The 20,339-nt window shown below is 47.0% G+C and overlaps 1 protein-coding gene across 7 annotated transcripts in view; it reads right to left on the bottom strand.

Moving 5' to 3' along the window:
- The window catches only part of ZNF827 (zinc finger protein 827), a 165,318-nt gene that overhangs the window by 73,254 nt on the left and 71,725 nt on the right, over window positions 1-20,339 (bottom strand). For all 7 annotated transcript variants that reach the window (XM_037058445.1, XM_037058442.1, XM_037058444.1 and 4 more), the window contains 2 exons: window positions 8,067-8,306; window positions 5,687-5,744 (listed from right to left, as the gene is read on the bottom strand). In XM_037058445.1, coding sequence (XP_036914340.1) covers window positions 5,687-5,744; window positions 8,067-8,306 — 298 coding nt within the window. The remainder of the gene's footprint in view (window positions 1-5,686; window positions 5,745-8,066; window positions 8,307-20,339) is intronic.

Here is a 20,339-nt window from a genome sequence, read left to right as displayed (position 1 = left end):
TAAGAAAAAAGAACCCTCACGTGGCAGCAATGCACAAAGTAGTTTTAAGCTATTTTCACTGAAAAAAATGATCCACTGTTTTCCAAGATCAGCTGTCATTTCTTTGAAAAATGAAAACTTAACCATAAACTGAAAAGCATGTATCGCCAACGAAGATTCTCAAATCACCATTCGTGTCAGGGCAGCTGCAGACAGTGGTGTGGGCTGCGCAATACACATTTAGGGAGACACACTTAACATCACAGGCCTCCAAGACGTGCATATTTATTATGATAGTATTTCCAGTAGAGGGCAGTGTCTTGAGGAAGGGCACTTCTTAGACACCAGCAATGGGGCACCAACAGCCTTGACCTCACTGAAAAAGCATCGAATGCCCTGACTAAAGGGATACCATAAAATTAGCAGTAATTCCCATTTCTGAGAAACAGAGATCTCAGCACATTTAATCTTCAGGTCACAAAATATAGAGGGTTAAGAGAATATATGGAGAGCGACTCAAAACCACCAACTTCATTTGCTCTCTTTCCTATTTTCTTAATTGCTTCTGTCTAATCCAGAGTTCTTTGTATTTTACTTTTTAAGGTAATGGAGCACTGTTCTCTTATGCCTTTGGAAAAATGAAAAGGGAAAATTGCACAAATTGGGGAAGCACATTATACTTTTACAAATTTGTGCAATTTCTATTACTGAATCATAAATATTTAAGGATACGCACCCACACCATCACACGGGAAAATTCTGTATTGAACACTTCCAAGAACATTTGTCTTTCAGTAAACACTGGAAGCGCCATTATCTATATCATAGAAAAATAGCCCACATGTCAAATTTTGAAAATTGGGCAAATTAAATATTGGTCAGCACAGCATGATACAAATCTACTTTTCTCTGATTTTCCTACTTCTGCTTTTTGTCTAGTGATGGAGAAAAGGACAATTCAGGTAAACATTTCCTTGCTTTTGGAATAGCAAGCCAGGTGTGAGAAGTTTTTCTTATAGGCCTGCAATCTTATATCCCCATGGACACTGAATTATTAATGGGGAAAAGAGAACAAATAATCAAGAGAGCGTTCTTGGCAGCCATTGTTTGAAGTTCACGGTGTTACACAACATTGAGCATGTCCAGTTCACCTGCCAGGAGCTATCTGATTCTTACTCTAGGGTTCCATTTTCCTATTTTGATCTTATCTGGCATCTGGCCGGGTGATGGTTCATGTCAGAAGATGCAGATCTTCCCTCTGTTCCTTTAAGCTTTGGGATGTGGTTATGAGAGTGTTTCTCACATATTTTCACCTACAAATGATCATATTAGCTGGTTATCTGTTCCTTGCAGAACCTAGGCTTGTGTGGGGAAGGAAACAGAAACACCAGGATTTTATTAGTCTCTTAACTATTCAGGCCTTCTGTTCTCATGCGTCTGGCTGGACTGTCTCCTCATCTCATTTGTCAGGTAGAATGGCGTTAAGAACACTCTGTCTACACACTATCTCAAAGGAGACACACGGCTTCTTTACGCTTGGACTGAATTTTCTGGACTCTAAGGTTAAACAGGGAAAGGGACAGCTGCTTTTAGCATTGCCAGTGAGGTCCCACCTAAAGGACTGATTCAGTGGAGGCGCCCGACGAGGGCCCAAACAAGGGCCGCAGGGGTGAGGTCGGGGCCTTGGCGAGCAGGACCACGGGAGCCCATCATTCCGGCTGCTAAGCAGGGATGATGTTTCTGCCTGGCTACATGGGGCACTTCGGTGATTGTTGTTCTCCTTGACATTTGGGAAGATGGTCCCATTCAAGCAACCAAGTCTACGTTTTTAGGATTAAAGAAAAGGCATTCTCAAACAAGATCTTACAATGTCTGGGATTTGCTTCAAAATAATCTAGGGGAAGGGAGAGGGAACAAAAGGAGGGGACAGATGAAATAATATGGGTCCTGAATAGATAACTGGTCAAATGCAACCATGGGCACATTCTGTACTTCTGAAATTTTCCATTGTAAGAGTTAACAAAATGAGGCAGAGAACCAATGATCCAGAAACTTGCTAGTTATTAGCTTCAACCTTTAGCTTCACCTAAGCCTCTTTTCAAACATTGCTAACAAGGAACGCTGTCTTTCTCTCTCTGTATCTCCCCACTGTACAATGGAGGCACTACGAAACAGGAGAACTGCCGGTGGACAGCTGTGGCCAGGGCGGGAGAGTTCACTGTACACACAGCCACCAGCTTCACACTCTCTTGGTGCCCCGGCCAGGAAATCGGCAGCCCCAAGTCTCGTTGGTAAGCCCATACTGAAATGCCAAGCTACAGAGTGTTTCATCCTGGGTTGCGACACTTTGCCTTAGTTCTTGTGATTGGAAGGAGAGTCAAGATCAATAATGATGAACAACCGTGGGGGAAGCTGTGGGTTTATGAAGGACAGGGAAAGGGCCAACCCCTTTCCTCAGTATTGCACATCTTGTCCCTCCCCACGTCCCCCTGGATCCCAGACCCCAGGAGCAGGAGATCTTGCTGAGTGGGGGAGATTGCTGGCATTTGAAGAGCTGGATACTCACTCCCCTGAGGCCAGCGTCCCAGCACTGTCCTTCCCCATGAATTTCACAGTTACATTATGCTCTATCCTAAATGTACCCAGCAACTCTCAAACACAGATGATTCTGAACTGGATTCCAATCACAAGCCATTGTTACAGACAGTCGGCTGCGTCTAGGAAATCAAACATGAGAGGTCTGACACCTAACTGACCAGCCCACTAAGGACTTACAAACCTGGGGATATGGAACTTTGGAAGATGATGTAAATTTTTTTTGAAAAGTATCCCAATCATACCTTCCCACCTGACCCAGAAGCTCACCTTGTGCATACAAAATAAGCCAGGGCTCAAAAAAGAAGAGAGGGAGCCATCCTCCCCCGCTATCCCTGCTATCAGTTAACTCAGGTCAAAGAGGATTTCTGGGCACAAAGCAGCTTGACTCTCTTTCACCTGAAGTAATGAGGTGAGAAGGTAAAGAAGAGATCTATTTGAGGAGAGGCTAATTGAGCAAGGTGCCTACTCAGAGGAAAAATAAGAACACACTGAGGATTTTGTAGAGGAACAACAAAGCAAGAATTCTTAATACTGATTTCTGAACAGTGTATCGTAGGGTAAGGTGGGGGTCGGAGGCTTATAGGAAGCACCTTATCCTGTGCTTTGGGTGAAAGATCTGGTTTCTTTCTCCCCACAAGAGGAGAATTTAAGGATTGCTTCATTTCTGCCAAATGGCTAAACTTTTTTGTGTTTATTTTGTAATTATGCTCCAGCTCCAGCCAGGAGGCTCCGAGTTAGGCTACGAGGAGCATTTCACCTGTTTGGGGCTAGTTCAAACCTCCTCTTACCTATTCCCAGGAAACACCTGAAAAGCATAAAATAACATGGTCTTGCTGCATACCTTTCTGGCATATAAATATCACCATGGTATCTTAGAGAGCCAGCAGAGCCCTCCCAGGAGATGCTGCTGGGGTCCTGCCCCAATCCCCAAGCGCCCTCTCCCGAGTTGCTGGGGGTGTCAGGGAATCACAGAGTGAGAACTGGCCTCACCATCAGTGCCCCCTCACCTGGGAGGTTCCACAGCCCCCACTGAAGTCAGTGAATACTAAAGGGGTGCAAAGAGCGGCCCCCTGGCCTTGAGGCAGGGTTTGCTGTGGTGCAGTTCATGTCCCAGAACGCACTGTAGGACAGCTGAAGCTTGAACCCGGCTAAAACCACATGCATTTGCTCAGTAGCTTCCCCTTCCTTCTCCTGCCCAGTCACTTCCCCGCAGGCTCCTTTGAGGACACTTCCCAGCGAAGCCCCTCCCCAGGAACCCCCACCTCGGGCTCTGCTGCTAAGGAGCCTGGCCTGTGACACTTCGAGAAGCCTATGGGAGCCAATTAAAATGATCGTTTACTATTTTTAGTCTGCCACCTTTCAGTGATGACCCATCTGCCCAATCTCATGTGTTTAACCCACAGACACAAGACCACACACTAAACGGCCTTCCGATTTCAGGTGGAAGGTGGGCAGGAATCTACAGCAGTGCACGTCTCCTCTCTGAGAATCCCACTTGAACAGACTCCACCTGCCACACCCATTTCCCAATGCAATGCACAAACCAAACCCCAACACTCATTTCCCAGCCATGTACTTGTCCGTGGGGACAGGGTTTACATCACTCCTCTCCTTTCGGTAGAGGCAGGTACCTCTCCCTCCAACTACATCAACTCTGTGTGAGGCAAGCCGGCTCTGTTCTAATCACCGTTTAATGTGTGACATTCTTCCATCCCAATTCACAGCATTAAAAAGAAAACACAACTCAGGTAAGGTTTGACTGGGCACCCTTCACGTGCCTGATGATGCTCTGAGGTCAGTTCAGACCACATTGAAGAGAAAAACGTCATTTGTCTTTAGTTGCAAGAATGAAAAGCATGAAGCTAACTGACGTTCCCACTAGGGAGCAACTAAGTTTGCTCAGGAAAGCAAAGATGCCTGACTTAAAGCCTTCCAAGGGGAGGGCCCATCTCCCCGGCTGGAGCAACACATCTGCGGTGGCGGGGTCTGCGTTGGCTGGGTCTGCGTTGGCTGGCGTTGGCCTCTGACAGCTCACAGTCGGAAGACTGGCTGCCCTGCCTGGTCCCTCCCTTTCATTTGGCAGACCGATGGGTAGCCCACCCCGGCTGACCTCCTCAGACTGTCTTTAGCCGGTGGAAACTTCCTCACCCGCAGCTGTGAGCGATGCGGGCTTTCTTGAAAAATCTAAAAGCACTTTCTTCTGCTCTTACTGTTCTGCCCTCCCATTAACGCCGTGAGAGAACACGTTTGGATTTCCTCGGTGACAGTCACTAGTCCCCGGCCGCACGGTCCCTTAGGAGCAGCTGCAGCCAGCACCCTGGTCTCCGGAGGGAGGCTGTCCTGAGATACCCACGGAGGCGCCACCCGCCCAACTCCCAAGTCCAGAGGATAATAACTACTTCACAAAATCACCGTCAGGTACAGAGAACAAGAACACATGAAAACTCCTCCCCGGCTGGTGTGGCTCAGCAGATTGAGTGCTGGATTGAGAGCCGGAGGGTGGCCGATTTGATTTGACTCCCAGTCAGGGTACGTGCGTGGGTTCAGAGGCAACCACACATCGATGCTTCTCTCCCTCTTTCTCCCTCCCTTCCTCTCTCTCTAAAAATAAACAAATAAATAAAATCTTTCTTTTCTTTTTTTAAGATTTTATTTATTTATTTTTAGAGGGGAAAGGAAGGAGAGAGAGAGAAAGATCAATGTATGCTTGCCTCTTGTGTGTCCCTTGCCGGGAACTGGCCTGCAACCCAGGCATGTGCCCTGACTGGGAATCGAACCGCGATCGTGTGGTTCAAAGGCTTGCACTCAATCCACTGAGCTACACCAGCCAGGGCTTAAATAAATAAAATCTTTTTAAAAACCCTCTAATAAAAAAAACCTCCTCAGCAAGGGGACACCTTTGAGATGGGTAATAAATATTAATGGCCCTCCCCCACTTTGGTGTCCTTGCTTTCTGTATTGTTTTCTACCAACGAGGTTCTTGTACAAAACTGTGGTCAAGTGGTCCTCCCCTGACACAGCGGAAGGAGCCAGTTGGGGGGACAATGTGCCGTGGGCCCCATGGCCCACCCCAGGGGTGTTCTGAGGGGACCCCGCATAGAACGCCTACCTGGTGGTCGTCCGGATGGTGTTTTCTTTCGTGTGATTGTGCTCTTTGCTCACTTTTTCTGAAAGGAGGAAGAACGAAACAAACCTCTTAGGTCACGGACACTCAAGTCATGCCTTCAAGGCTGCAGCAGAAACAGCCTGAACATTTCTTTCTCTCGAGCAGTTCTCCCCTTGGTTTCTTTTTTAAACAGCCACACCCTCTCTGTCTAATTGGTAAAGACCAGCATCAGAAGCAGGTAGATAACATCCACAAAAATGGATTAAAAACTAATCAAAGGGAAACAGTTACTAACAAATCTCAAGCGTGTGGTCTGGTTTCAGCTGGGCCTGGGGCAGAACTTGCACACACATCCATGCGCAGTTGCACAGAAAGAGTCGTTTCTACCAGATTTTTCCCCAGCTGAAAATTTCTGCCTTTCTCTGATTCAGCATGAAAAATGCTGTTGTTGCAACTGTTCCGCTTCCGACTTTGATGACAACCCGTAAGCCTACTGTATTGTCAGCCCCCTTTGTGACAGGGGCTATGGAAACAGCCACAGGAAGACCTCAGGGCACTCTGATAAATGTCACACGGGACGAAAAATACCACCAGACACGAAAAGGTAAACCCTCCCTTCCTCTGTCTTGAGGTCTGTACCTACCAGCTGTCAGAAATTATTTCATTAGCTTTCAAGAACACAGAAGTCGAACCCTGGCCTCCCCTGACGCAGTTCAAAGGCGAGGCCTTGGCCCTGACCGCCATGGCTCTCAATGGCTTCTTTTACATACCCAGAGAAAACCCGGCCAACTCTGCAAGGGTTTCAGGTTTCAACGGCGGGGCAAGTAAAAAAAAAACAAAACTCCTAATCTTACAAATTTTGGAAAAATGTCAACAAAGATTTACAACATCTGTCCCATCCTCTGTAACACAAGAGTCTGAGGCGGTGGCAAGCCAGTCTGCGTGGACAATTCCTTTCTGTCCGCTCGCCAGGGACAATGAGGGTGAATTGAGATTCCCAGGCAGCATTCATTTAGAAAGCAGGAAATCGGGCCTAAATGACTTGCCTGAGGTCACCCAGGCAGTTGTGACAGTGCCAGGGGCAGGACTCTCAGACACAGAGTTCCGAGCTGATCGCAGACTGTGATAACGCCCTCCTAGATGGGAAGGCTCTCTCTGAAAAGAGCCCCACTGGCCTCCCTTTTGCCAAATGTAACTGCTGAATCATCTGCAAACTTATATGGTTTTTAGGTACGTTTTCAGCTTGTTAGAAATCAAAAAGCGTGTTTGCAAGTTTGGGATCTTTCCTGAAGCTTGCAAAGATCTATGTGCCCTATTACATCGACAGAATTAACAGTTTCCACTGCGCAGGGCTCGGCACAGACGCGACCCTGGAGTGAGAACTCCCGGGCCTCCCACGGCAGTGCCACAGGTGTGGGGTGTGGCGCTGGGCCAAGGAGAAGACGAACCCTCGCAACGGCCCACGGATTCTAGCTTCTTTTCTCCTTCCTGGTATTCTTCTTAGTGGAGAAAACAAGTGAATACTTAAATAACAAGGCATCTAATGGGTGCTTTAAATTTGTTATCCATAGCCAAACAGTTTATCCCACATTAGTAACAAACTGTACCCATGCATGAACTTCAATATGCAGACAAATACTTGACCACAGACAAGGGAGGTATCTATATAAATCTAAATCTCAAACAGGTATGTATCATCATCAGTCTCAAGCCTGTTTAGACAGTCTGTTAAGGACACCATGTATACAGTCTGAAAGAGTTAACAAGGGGAAAAGTTTAGGGACTAGAACCCTCAACTATTCTATCAGGACACTTAGCCGAGCTGGTAATTACTGCACTTTTGAATTCCAAGGATTCAAAGTCAACGCAGTTGGTTTACAGAAAATGTTCTATTAGGCTAGAGCCAAAAAACAATCCTCATTCTTCATCTTTTGCTTTTCCCTTTCGTTGATTTTTTTTTTTTTTTTTGGTGAGATACAGTAAAATCTCATTAATTCAGACCGCACTAATTTGGAATTCGTGGTAATTCAGTCAATGTGGCAGTAAGCTGCACTTTATCTTTTGCACATTGGAAAGAAACAAAAGGCTGTTAATCAGATCAGCTGCCTAAACAACATTAGAGGTGAGACGTGTAGCCCAGTCCGCAGGGATCGTTTGCACAGAATTGAATAGAGTTCTAATTTCAAACGATTCTTAACTATTTATTAAAGAAAGTTTGGCAGGAGCTCAACTTGGCAACATTGTATCCACGGAGTGTGAGTTGCAGTAGGCATGTTCAAGTAACAAAATTGATTTCTGTCTGCAAAAATCCTATCATGTGGGAGTGTTCACTCTGTGAGTGGCTTCCCTGCCAATTATTGACATTTTCCCGGACGCCACGTACCTGACAGTTGGAACAGGAGCTCGGAGGCCATCTTCACGGAGATATCCTGGCTGAAGAGGTTTCTCTCTGGGGGCACCCTGCCCTCTGGCATCTTCTGCAAGGGTTCAGTTTTCTCTCGCCCGATTAAAGTGCTATAGCCAACATGCCGGCTGGGTGATATCGAGACATGGGAGTCCTGGATGTCAACCTCCATGGGTTCCTCTTTAATCTTCACCATCTGGGTTTCCTTGTAGCTTTCCGCTGTGAGCAGGTGCATGGAGACAGACAAAAACATGGGAGTGTCTTAATTCAGAACCAAACCCAGTGTCTAATCCCCCGGGAGGACGGTGAGGACGCTGTCAAGAAGGAGCAGTCAGGAAGAGTGTGCCATGGCGCACGGGGACAGAGTTCGAAAAACGGCTCATTTGACCCATTGGTCTCCTGAAGAAGTAAGGAACCGAGGTCTGGAAAGCTGAGCGACTTGCCCAAGGCCACAGGATGGGCAGCAGAAACAGTCCTGGCTGTGCAAATCTACAGCTCAGGGTCCTTGCCCGGGGGCTGCGGCCGCTTCCATGCACTCCTTCCTCCCTGCCACGCTGCTTCCCAAACTTACAGATGGTATACATATGTCTTCATTTTACAGCTTAATTTCAACGAATCAAGTGAGAGCTAGCATATTAAAATAAGGATTTTCTCCCTCAATTTTTAAAGCTCTGATCATTTTTTCTTTCTCTTCTCGGGCATCTAAATTAATAAAAAGTTAAATAGAGTCGATTCAACTAAAACATGTATGCCTTGCTGGGAGCTAGTAATCCTCCAGACCACCTAGGAAGTTAATTGCAGCCCAAGGATTAACACTTAGAAAAAGAGCAATCTTACAGGTTATAATAACGATTCAATTTACTGACTGTTCTTGCTTTAGGTGTGACTGTTAGATGTTTGGCCTCTAGTCTGAAACATACATTCACTTTGCAAGGCTGGCGTATCTTTGTGTCCACGTGTCCCTCAGAGCTAATGGCATAACATCTTTGAAACAAGGTGGTGCAATGAGCCCAGCCATTAATTTGGGTCACTTTAAAATAAGGCCACGCTTTCAAATCAATAAGCATTTATTAGTAGCTACTCAGCATCCCAGAAAACAAGCAAAAAGGACTCAGACAGACAAACAACTGAATTGCATGGTGACCCCCATAAATGATATGTCTGTGTCCTAACACCAGGAACCTGTAAATGTAACCTTATTTTGAAAAAAAAAAAGGTATTTGCAGATATGATTCAGGATCTCAAGATAAGATTATCCTGAATTATTGAGAAGGCCCTAAATCCTATGGCAAGTGTCCCCAAAAGAAACAGAGGGGGACAGGACCCAGGGGAAAGGCCACGTGAAGACAGACTAAATGTTTGTGTTCCACCCATAGGAGTATGTTGGAACTCAACCCCTCGTGTGGTGGTATTTAAAGACGGGGCCTTCAGAAGGTGTTCAGGTCACGAGGGTGAAGCCCTGGTGAATGGAATTAGTGCCCTTACAACGAAGACCCCACAGAGCTGCCTTGCTACTTGCGCCTCGAGGATGCAATAAAGAGATGCCTTTCGGTGAATCAGGAAGAGGGTTCTCACCAGACACCAAATATTAAGGCTCTTTGATCTTGGACTTCCCAGCCTCCACAACCATGAGAAACATACTCCTGTTGTGTAGAGGCTGCCCGGTCTACGGTGTCCCACCCAGAGGCTCTGAGACTGCATTGCCTGGAGCCTCCTCAAGCTGAGAGAGGGTGGGGAAGGTTCCTGCCGGGAGCTTTTTCAGACTTCTGGCCCCCAGGCCGTCAGGGAATAGTTTCTGCTGTTTTAAGCTACCAAGTCTGTGATCATTGGTGATGGATGGACAGATGGATAAAACAAAACAAAACGAAAAATGAAGCTAGGGGATTTGAAAGGGGAAATCTCATTGCTGCAAGCTGGGTGGTCAGAGAACACTGTGCTTTCCTTGCTAAGTATAAGACAGGTGAAAGTCAAGTACATATACAGTTTACTGATTTGCAATAAAGACGGAGGAGCATTTTTAATGAAATGCTTAAAGTTACTATGCTGCTATCCATAAGCTCTTATGTAAGAAGTGTGCTAATTGTTCTTTTCTCCCTTTTGACATATTACACATGCTTCTCAGAGAAAAGGACTTGTTTTTTGTCAGCAACTAATCTGCAGGCAACTGTTACATTTAATGTAGATCCCTTCCCCCCTCTCTAACTCTGCCAAGCTGTTTTTTTTTCCCTCTGTATGTCTGTGGAGCCAAGTTCACTGATTCAATCTTGCTTAAAAAAAAACCTTTGCAAGCGCACTTTAGCTTCCGTCCATGGAATTCTTCCCTGAGTGCTGACCACACCCCCTGCGCCCCCAGGGATCTGCTGCCCTAACAGGTGGCCCACCCTTTGGAGCAGTCACAGCACCTGTTCCCTCCAAGTACTTTCGTTTAGACAATAAACAGTGGGGTCAGTGTCACAGGTGCACAATGATGTCTCGGAGCCCTGCAAGTTGTGCTCAAGCCTGAAGACAAACACAAAGGAATACTAGAAAGAGATTCATTTAGTCACAAAAAAATCTCAACAACATACAGGGCAAAGCTAGAAAGAAGCTCCGTTATTCATCTCTGTCTTCTCCCCAGCACCTCTTCCTGAGCTTTCTCCCTGGATTAAAACCCACCTGGCTCCTTGCACCACTGAATTTAATGAAATCCATTTTTAAAAGCTACGTGGCAAATCATGTATGATTTCCATGAAGTGCTTCCTGCCCTTTCCTATGACAACCCTTGACCTTTCAAAAATGCTGAAAACCCGGCTGGTGTAGCTTAGTGGATTGAGCACGGGCCTGTGAAGCAAAGGGTTGCCGGTTCGATTCCCAGTCAGGGCACGCACCTGGGTTGCAAGCCAGGTCCCCAGTAGGGAACACATGAGAGGTAACCACACACTGATGTTTCTCTCCCACTCTTTCTCCTTCCCTTCCCCTCTTTCTAAAAACAAGTAAATAAAATATTTTAAAAATGCTCAAAACACTGACCACTGATAAAATCCTTTAGCATTCTTGATCTACCTGATGGACTCCAGACTTCCGGAGAGGAGCCTTTAAATGGACCTCTCAACGCGTGAGACTCGATACAATAAATACTTCCCTAGTCCTTGCTCTTCTGGGCGTCACTGCCAAGTCCTTCCTTGCCTTCTTTTTTAAAGCAGTTTTCTCAACCTCAGCGCTGCTGACATTTGGGGCCAGATACTTCTCTGTTGTGGGAGGCTGGGCAGTACATTGTAGGATGTTCAGCAACCACTCTGCTCTCTACTCACCAGATGCCATTGTCACTGTCCCTCTACCCACTGGATGCTGTTGTCACTGTCTCCTAGTTGTGACAAGCACAAATAACTCCAGATGCTGCCAGTGTTGTCTAGGGAGCAAAGCAGCCATTGCTGGAGACCACTGCTGACAAGTTTCTGCCACATTCTGCTTTTCAACCTATTTCCTCCCAAGGTGAATCAGCACCCAGAGCTTCAAAGAAGAAGGCAAAAGCTCCTCTAACATTGTAGCTTGTTACTTGTTTTTATTGAATTTATTAGGGAGACACTGGTTAGTAAAATTATATAGGCTTCAGGTGTACAATTCTATACGACATTACCTGTAGAGTGCATTGTGTGTTCATCACCCCAAGTATGTCTCCTTCGTCACCATTTATATCCCCCCTTTACCTTCTTCTCCTACCTCCTCCCGCCCTGCCTTCTCTAAAGTTGTGGCTTAGGCTCCCCAGCGCCCCTCTCAGCCAGGGGTGGGAATAGGCTGGCCTAAGAGGCAGGAGGCAGGTTGACTTGGGAACAGGGTGTCCCTTACCGATCCCACTTGGGCCCCAGCTCACTCCCTCTAGCCTGGGCCGCCCTAGCGTAACAAAGGCTGCATGAATCATTTCACGGGTTTAGCTGAGACTCCCACACCTGGGCACGGGTCTGTACCTCCAGGCCTGGGTCTGTACCTCCAGGCCTTTATTCTTTCCCATCGGCTTCCCGCTCCACACCCCTTACAAATCCTTTTCCAATCACCTCCTAAAGTAACAGGACAAATATTAATCTCACCCCAGATGGTTTATACTGTTATTCCAAGAAAGAACTTGGCATGTGGAAAAAGACGAGACCATGTTATGCCTGGGACGGGGGTTGAAGTCTGACTGTTCATTGAAATGCTTGTTCGTGTTTTGTAATTCTTCTATAAAATACGTGGGTACTTTGTCATTTACCTAACTTTTTAAATAATGAAAACAATCATATCCGCCCATAAGAAGGTGCTGTGTTCTACTTAGAAGCGGTGAGAACACTGCAAGCTGGCAGCATGGGAAGAGTCGGCGAGTCAGATAAGCCCCTCCAAACTTTGCCAGTGGACGGCGGGTGGCAAGAGAATGCAGTAATTCTGCCTTCTCTACCTTCACAGACATGGCGATACTAGCTATCGACCTGTGTTATTTCATGCATCGGTCATTTAGTCACTCTGTCATCTTTTAAAAATGTCTACTATGGGCTAAGAACTAAGATACACTGTGGGGCACTGAGGAAAATGCAACTTAGTTCTTGCCCTCAAGCAGTTTAAATCTAAATGAACGATCGGACAAGTACAAACAGCCCTCTCACACGAGAAGTAAAACTAAAATACAAAGCGGGGAGAGGGGTCAAGGGAGACCGTGAACCAAGGCACCTGAGGAGGAGCTGTGCTCAGGGACTAGCACTGGTCTGGTCCGGCTGGAGGGCCGACCCGAGAGGTGGAACCGATGCCTTGAATAAGCAGGGCTCATAGGGGGCAAACATAAAAGCAACTCTATTTTTTGTAGTCCATTGTCTCTTTAAACCTGCCCGGTAGGAACAGTCCCACCCCACCCCTCTCCCTGGCAGGAAGCTCAGGCAGGCCCATACCTGATCATTCTTAGACGATACAAAGACTGAAAACCCCTTTTAACAGCAAAACAGTCTCCATTCAGAATGCAGACGGCCCGAGCCCAGGTGCTAATTCACAGTTCCACCTTCCTTTGAAGATCCGTCCTTCCAGCTGTCTGGAAGGGTCTACTGCTTACTTATTACAGGGGTGGGGGAGAGTGGGGGGTGGATCCTGGTCCCTTCCTGTTGCCTCCTACACCGGCTGCCCCTTGGGGCCTCAGAGAAGGAGGCCAAGGGTGGAGAAGTGCCGGCATGAGAAAGGTCTTACTTCACTTTCCTGTTCTAGAATGGTTTTGCCTTGCAGGCCAGCAGAGGCTTCTGGGATTTGTGTACAGGGTCTTCGAAGCCTTCGCGTTGGTTTCTCCCCTGACGTTCCCTTCACCTGGCTGAAGTCCCTCTTGTCTGGGGTCACTTGTTTCCTCCACTGCCTCTAGGGGCCCTCCTGTTCCTCCCACACCCCGTTGTGTAAAGGGACCATCAATTCTCTTGGCAGTCCCACTGGACAGCATTTAAATCAATACCCACAATGGCAGCCCTCTGGGGGGATGTTGGTCACTGCCAGGGACACGGGAAATAGTGCCCCTTACTTGACCAGACCTGGAGGGAAAGTTCCGGCCCCATACAGCACACCTGGCCCCCAAAGCAGCTGGCCATCCTGTTTCTCACCCTCTGGATTTCCCAGGCAGGTGTCAGGCGCTCATCCACCAGGCTCCCCGCCTGAGCCAAATGCAAGACAGACGTGCCAGATGGTGTCCCTTATGCCATGCTCTCTAGATTTGGGATAGGAATACAAAAAGTTGAGTTGGGGAGAAATTAAAAAAAAATTTTTCAGTTCTGTTTTGGAGAATTATTTACGATCCCTGCAGGAAGTGGAACTCCTCCTGGTGGCTTCCAGAAGGCAGGAAAAGACTCAGCGGTGACACACAGAGCAGGTGTCGTCTGAATGGGGGGCCTGGGTGAGGTCGTGAGGGTAAGTGGTAGCGCATGTGGATGGGGCAGCAGTGTTCCCAAATACTCTTGGAGAGGAGGAGAAAGAACAGAAAGGGAAGAAGAGGTGGTGAGGGTGGTTCCAGCATGGTGTGTGCCATGGAAACCCAAAGAAGAGCGGAGAGGCATCCTGGGCACCACCACGAGGGTCTCCTGCCTCTTCCCCCGCCAGGTGGCTGTCCTCTGACAAGGATTCCTTCCCTTAGCTTCCACCCCACACAGGCCCTGGGCCCGTGGCCTCCGTATCAGCTCTCAGCACTCTTCCACACACGTTCACGCTCCCCCACTGCTGGACTATTCCAGTGCTTCGTCATGCCACATGGTGCTCACCTCCTTCCTTCTTAAATACCCCCGTTATACCTCTAAATGCAGATTTCAAAACTATTCCGATGTCCCCCCCTGTGAGCAGCATTCCCTTCTCACCTGTAGATTGTACAAACCTTGCAAATACTGTAGTCACCACAGTGATTATGTACAGGTTCGCTTCCCTCTGGACTGGACGTTCGGGGGAGAGCTAGATGCTTACTTGCCTCTTGTCCCCAAGACTTTGCAGAGGGCCTAGCACATTCAATATGCTTCGTGGATGTCAGTCCCCTGAAGCACTGTATACAGTAGGCATGTGATGCCGAGCTCCCTGTCCTGCCCCCTTCGTCTGCCAAGGATGCTCACACATGCTGGTACACCAAAGGATGATGGCACTGACATAAAGAATAGTAAGTGACCTCTCTGTCTTCCTCCACTGCTCACTGTCATGGTCCTGAACAACAAGTGTCTTAGAATAACGAGAAGCTTCAACCAGCCTCTAGAAGCAATGCCAACTATGCCGCGTGGGAACAGTTCACTGTCTAGAGGGATACTCTTGTCAATCATAACAATTAAAATCTTTCACTTCCAACTTGCCATCCTCAAAGATACCAAGTGCTCGTTGGGCATCCAAACACCATCCAGGTACGAAACTTAATTCCTGCGGGCGCTGGGCTCAGTCCCCAACAGTCTATGAGAAGTGCTGGAGGCACAAAGGAAGTGGCATGGAACTAAGGACCAGGAACAGGATGGGACCTGAGACGCCACGGTGACAGGATGTCACAAGGCCTGTCACCCCAGGCCTCTGACAAAGGTGAGTGCCTTTCCCCTTCATTTTCTCTTACTTGATCTTGCCTTTGCCAAAATCAAAACGGAATGAAGCACTGGGCTGAGTTTCTGTGGTGTCGCAGGGAGAGACAAAGTTCCCAGCAGAGTCAGGGACGTGGGCTGAAATGAAAATGTCATTCCACAGGAGCCGCCAGGTCTTCTTAGCACAGGCGCCAAGCGGCCTTGGGCCAGCAGCCTTCCTCACCCTGTGCCGGAAGTTGGGCCCGCAGTGAAGTGGAGGCCATGGAGCTCCCTTCTTGTGACAGGATACTGAATGTCATCGTCCCTGTCCTCTTTTTCACCCCACCCCCTGTCTCTCGCTCTATAAGCCAACACACAGAACAGAAGCACAAGCACACCGGGACAAGGGCTATGCTCTTTAAAAGACTGGGCTGTCACATGCTTCTCCATGGGCAGTTGTGCAAACCTTTCCTTCTTCTCCATGGGGTGGCCCTGGGTTTGCTAGTGCAATGCCCAGAGTCCAGTGGTCCTCTGTGGGGAAGTAAGTGCCCCCCAGTCCTGCTCTGGGGAATGACGTCGGAAGCTGAGTTTTTCCCACTGGACTTAGTAGTCATCTGTTCTTGGGGAAAAAGAGAGGAAACTCTCTCCAAGAAAAAAACCATATTTTTCTCTGGTTTTCCTAATACATAAGAACATTACAGCTATACAAGAATAGCATCTTCTTGTATTAGGTATAGCACTTCTCAGCCCACTCTTCTTGGAAGAGTGGAATGGGAGGTGAACTCTCTGGAATGGATAAAACGCATGGTCTGCCGACTAGAAGGTAACAGACATAGTGGGCAGGAGTGCTAAATAGTATGAAGTAGGGAACTGGACTCCCCCCCTCTTTTTATTAAAAAAATAATATTTTTCAACAGAAGAGCCCAACCATGGCGCCCAGAGCACACACACACACATTTCACCGAGAACTGCGCAGTAGTAATGGAGGAAACCATGAGGCCAAGCCAATGTCTCAAAGAAAGACAAGCAAAGACCTGCCCCAAATTAAATAATGCATTAAAAAGTTAATTAAATTAAATCATCTTTCCAGGTTGGTAAAACCAGTCTTCACAGTAATCTAGACATTAGGAACATTTTGTTTAAAAGAATGGGCTTTTTTGTATGCCTTTTTCCTTTCTACACACACACACACACACACACACACAACCATATTTTTGATCCCTGAAACAATTTCAAAAGTATTTTATCAGAATTGACCTTTGGAATTGGATCACCAAAACCATAAATTAATTAGCATTTGCCCTCTATATCAGTATGTTACCCGACGACTTTAAGAAGGAGAATTAACAAACATCCGAAGACTGACCCATGCACACTAGAATTCACAATTAGACAGCAGCAAGCAGGGCGTCAACTTGGAATCGAGTTTTTAAAAGCACACAATAAGCAGCCCCAGGTGTCCCACTTCACTAATCTGCACACAACAAATGTGCCCCAAAACAACGGAACTTGAACTTTAAAGGCAATAGTTAGTGAGATATGGAAGTTCTCTTTCCAAGACACGTATCTTCCATGGGAGCCAAGCACTTGATGCTTCGTTTTTCTGTTGGATTTTAAAACCAGTCTTTGGATACCCTGCACCGGCAAGCAATGCAACAGGTCCTTGGGCATTTGCTCGTGTTTTCAGACTAGCCACAAAACTGGGCCCAAGGTTGTAGCACAAGTTTTGGGCTTAATTCTGGATAAGAACCTGCTTCAAGTTAAGCTACCTGGGACGTGCCCATAACACAAAGGAAGGTCTCTCAGAGTGGTTACGTGGAAGGTGATCACAAGTCTGAAGCACGTCCATGACACTTCACAGTTGTCCCTTTCACTTTATTTGCCATTTCACTTTTGTCCCAATGACAATCAAGAGTATGGGGGGCCCTGGGAGATCAGCTTCTGCAACCAACAACGACCTGGAATGGCTGTCATGAGCAGCTGAACTCTGAGTGTCCCGGTATTAATGTGAAACCTCGCCCGATCATCTTGTTTTCTTTTCATTTGATGATTTCACTGGACATTAGCTGAAGAGGTGTATTTAAACTATGTGTCTGCTATTTGGTAACATTCCAAATGATCTCATTTTTTAAAAATTAACCTATTTTTCATCCGATGTCCAGATATCCTTTTTTGGTCTATATTAAAAAAGAAAGGAACAGGGTCAATTAAAGTATCTGATCTAACCTTAAAGCTATTTAACATCATTATCCTTTGCCATTTAATAAATCTAAGACCTGTTCACCTCATTTATTGTGATTAATGGGCCTTTCCATATCTTCCCAGGAACCTGGATGCAGGGGGTGCGTATGCACGTGTAGGTTTTAAACAGAATTCCCAAAAGCTTCAATAGAATTCCCGCTGACATTTAAAAAAATCACCAAAAAGCAAAAGTCTACCTCTGTCAAGTGCTTTGTGTACAAAGAGGGGAGAGAAGAGCAGAGGGGGTCCTTAATGCCCAAAGAGAAGAAGGAACAGGCCAAGAGTTTTAAATTACTGAGAGTTCTGCAAAACTTTTGAGGTATTTTCCACTAACAGATGGTAAAAAAGGCGTTAGTATGTGCAGACAGTTTAAAATGCTTTTCTTAGGTGGTGCTAAATATTACTGAATCATGTCACAAGGGTACGTATCTGTGCTGAGCAGTCTCGACTGCGTCTCTCCCATTGGTCAGTATTTCCAGCCGGAGGAGAAGGGCTGGTGAGCATGGTGCGGAGGACAGAGCATCACGGAACACTAGAGGCCAGACCCCAGGCACTCCCCTGGGCGACAACCGGCGCCAACAGATGGGCTGGGGTGAGAAGGGAGGCCCCATGCAACAGAGGGCACTGTCTTGCTCACCTTTGCATCCCTTGCACTCAAAATGGGGCTTGGAAAGCATGGGAGCTCAATAAATATTTGTTGAATAAATGTTTTTCAAAACCCACAATAAATGGGAAAAAAAAAAAGAAGAAGGAAGACCATGGAAATTAAGTGGAAAGAACGGATGAGAAGTAGAGGAAAGCTAAAGTACAGGGTTCATTTAAACCCCAACAAATCTTAACGTATTTTTGCCAAAAAACAAGGTGCTAATCACCAAAGATAAACGAGGCTTTGCCTCTGGTAGGGCCCAGGCCCAGCTCTGTGGGAGCCCTGGACGGAGGGGGAAACTACAGGATGATAGACCACGACCTCTAGGGGCTCTTAACTTTTCCCATGGATGCCTGGAGATGCAGAGTACATGAACACCCTCACGAAGCACGAGGGTGTGAGGCTTCAACCGTCTTGTCCGAATGCATTTTTTACATCAGAGCTACTTACAAGTAGCGTAAGTGACTCATTTTAATTTCCCGTCCTCTGTCTTTCCCTGTGTCCCCTCTGGAGCAGGTGGTGAGGAGCAAGGACACAGAGGGAGAGGTCACCACCCCTCAGCTGAGAACCAGGCCCCAGCACGGTACACTCACTGTCACACAGGATGGAAGCTGGACGCTCTGGGTATCTCCGAGGGAGCTGCGGCAGAGTCTGATGGGAAGCGCTTTCTAATGTGAACGGTGTTTCAGGAGAAAATATTTTCAACAGCATTCGGATGGGATAAACACGCTGCAAAAGGTTTTGTTTAGCACATGTAATGGAAAGGAGATAACCATCTGTCTTGATTAAACTAACCTCCGGGTCCCAGTTCTCTTCTTCATCCCTAGAGTGCTTTAAAAAAGGGGCAGAAGAAAAATAAGTATTATCTAGATATTACCCAATATGTTGGCTAAATAAGCACTGATGAATTCCAAGTGAAGGATCCTACCAATATTCAAAGACTCAGGGGGTGGGGTGATGGTTCCCATCTCAGAAGAAGTCCCCCGGATCACTGCAATTTCAAGTTACATATATTTCATACACACACATACACACATATACACATACATATATATGTACATGTGAGTGGAGTAAATAGAAGAATTATTAGGAGGGGAGACCAAGATCCCTCCACTTTTCACTCCTCTGTCTTCCTATAAGAATAACAGAAGTCCTAGGGAGAAGTAGTTTCTCTGACAAAAGCGTTCCACTCTTGGGCTAATAGGGACACTCCCTGCCCAATGAAAACGAGGGGCCAGTCATTCTCAGGAGCTCCCCCCACCCACCTTGTGTGCTGAAGGGGGCGTGGCCACGGCAAACAGGCTACCTGGCAGTGGGGAGTGCAGTCCCTTCTCCAGAGGTATACAAGCATTACCAGCTTGTATTCAGATGGGCACGGAATCCATGGGTTTTAATTATACATCCTAAAATGTTCCCCTGCTTTGACATGAGCAAGTGACAGGTGAAAGGTCAATACAAGAAAAAAACTACCACGAGATGAAGATATTTTGATCTCTTGCTGAGAAAAATAATGGCTGTGCTCTCTCACCCCATGACCAGAACTATGGCAACATTATAGACAGAAAGCTTGGGGACGAAAGGCATAAAAGCTGGAGCGATGTAGACAATATGAATGCGTGGAAAAGGTACCCAGCTTCTCCCTGGCAGGCAGATGTACCCTCTATGTGAAAAATGCAACAGAATGACCAGTCACTCAAAGTTTTGCATCCACACTGCAACTGGGTCCCTCAGAAAGTAAAGCTTCTTCTTACAGTTGTCCCCATCAAATAGTATTTACAAATGGCTTCTGTGTTTGTGCCACCGTTTGTGCTGTGGATAGGTAACACCTGTTGTCATTTACACCAGAAACCAGGAAGCTACACCAAAATACAGCAGCAGGGTGCACCGTCCCCACTTGCAAACACGTGTCCTAGGGGTCGTCCTTCTTTCGCTCTATGCTGTAAAGGAGGGTCTGGAACCCTCCACCACACTCTACCTCACCCTGCACCCCCCCTCTACAGCCCCACCCTCAGTCTTACAGCTGCTCAAACCCCTCCCTCTCCCAGTTGCCAAACAGGAGTGAATCTCTAATGAAGGTGGAGCTTAGGAAATTCCTTTCCCAGTTTTTGCCCGGTTTCTGGGAACACTAGCCAATAAAAATTCTCGTGGCTATATTAACATATGCAGCTATGCAACTGGGAGATGATAATAAAACAAGAGCCCCTTTGAGTCCCGCCTGTCTGAGTCTCAGACCTCAGTGTGGGAGGTGGAGGAAGCTGGGTCAAGAAAGCCAAAGGGTGGCCTGAGGGCTGAGGGCTCTGAGGGACGATGGGGTGCGAGCTGGCCAAGCCCCCACATGAAGCAGAGGAGCCGCAACAGCCATTCAGGTGTGTG

Source organism: Sturnira hondurensis, unplaced genomic scaffold (genome assembly GCF_014824575.4).
Source record: "Sturnira hondurensis isolate 20B ecotype Veracruz unplaced genomic scaffold, ASM1482457v3 Scaffold0010128, whole genome shotgun sequence".
NCBI lineage: Eukaryota > Metazoa > Chordata > Mammalia > Chiroptera > Phyllostomidae > Sturnira > Sturnira hondurensis.
This window is presented reverse-complemented; position numbering and strand designations above follow the sequence as displayed.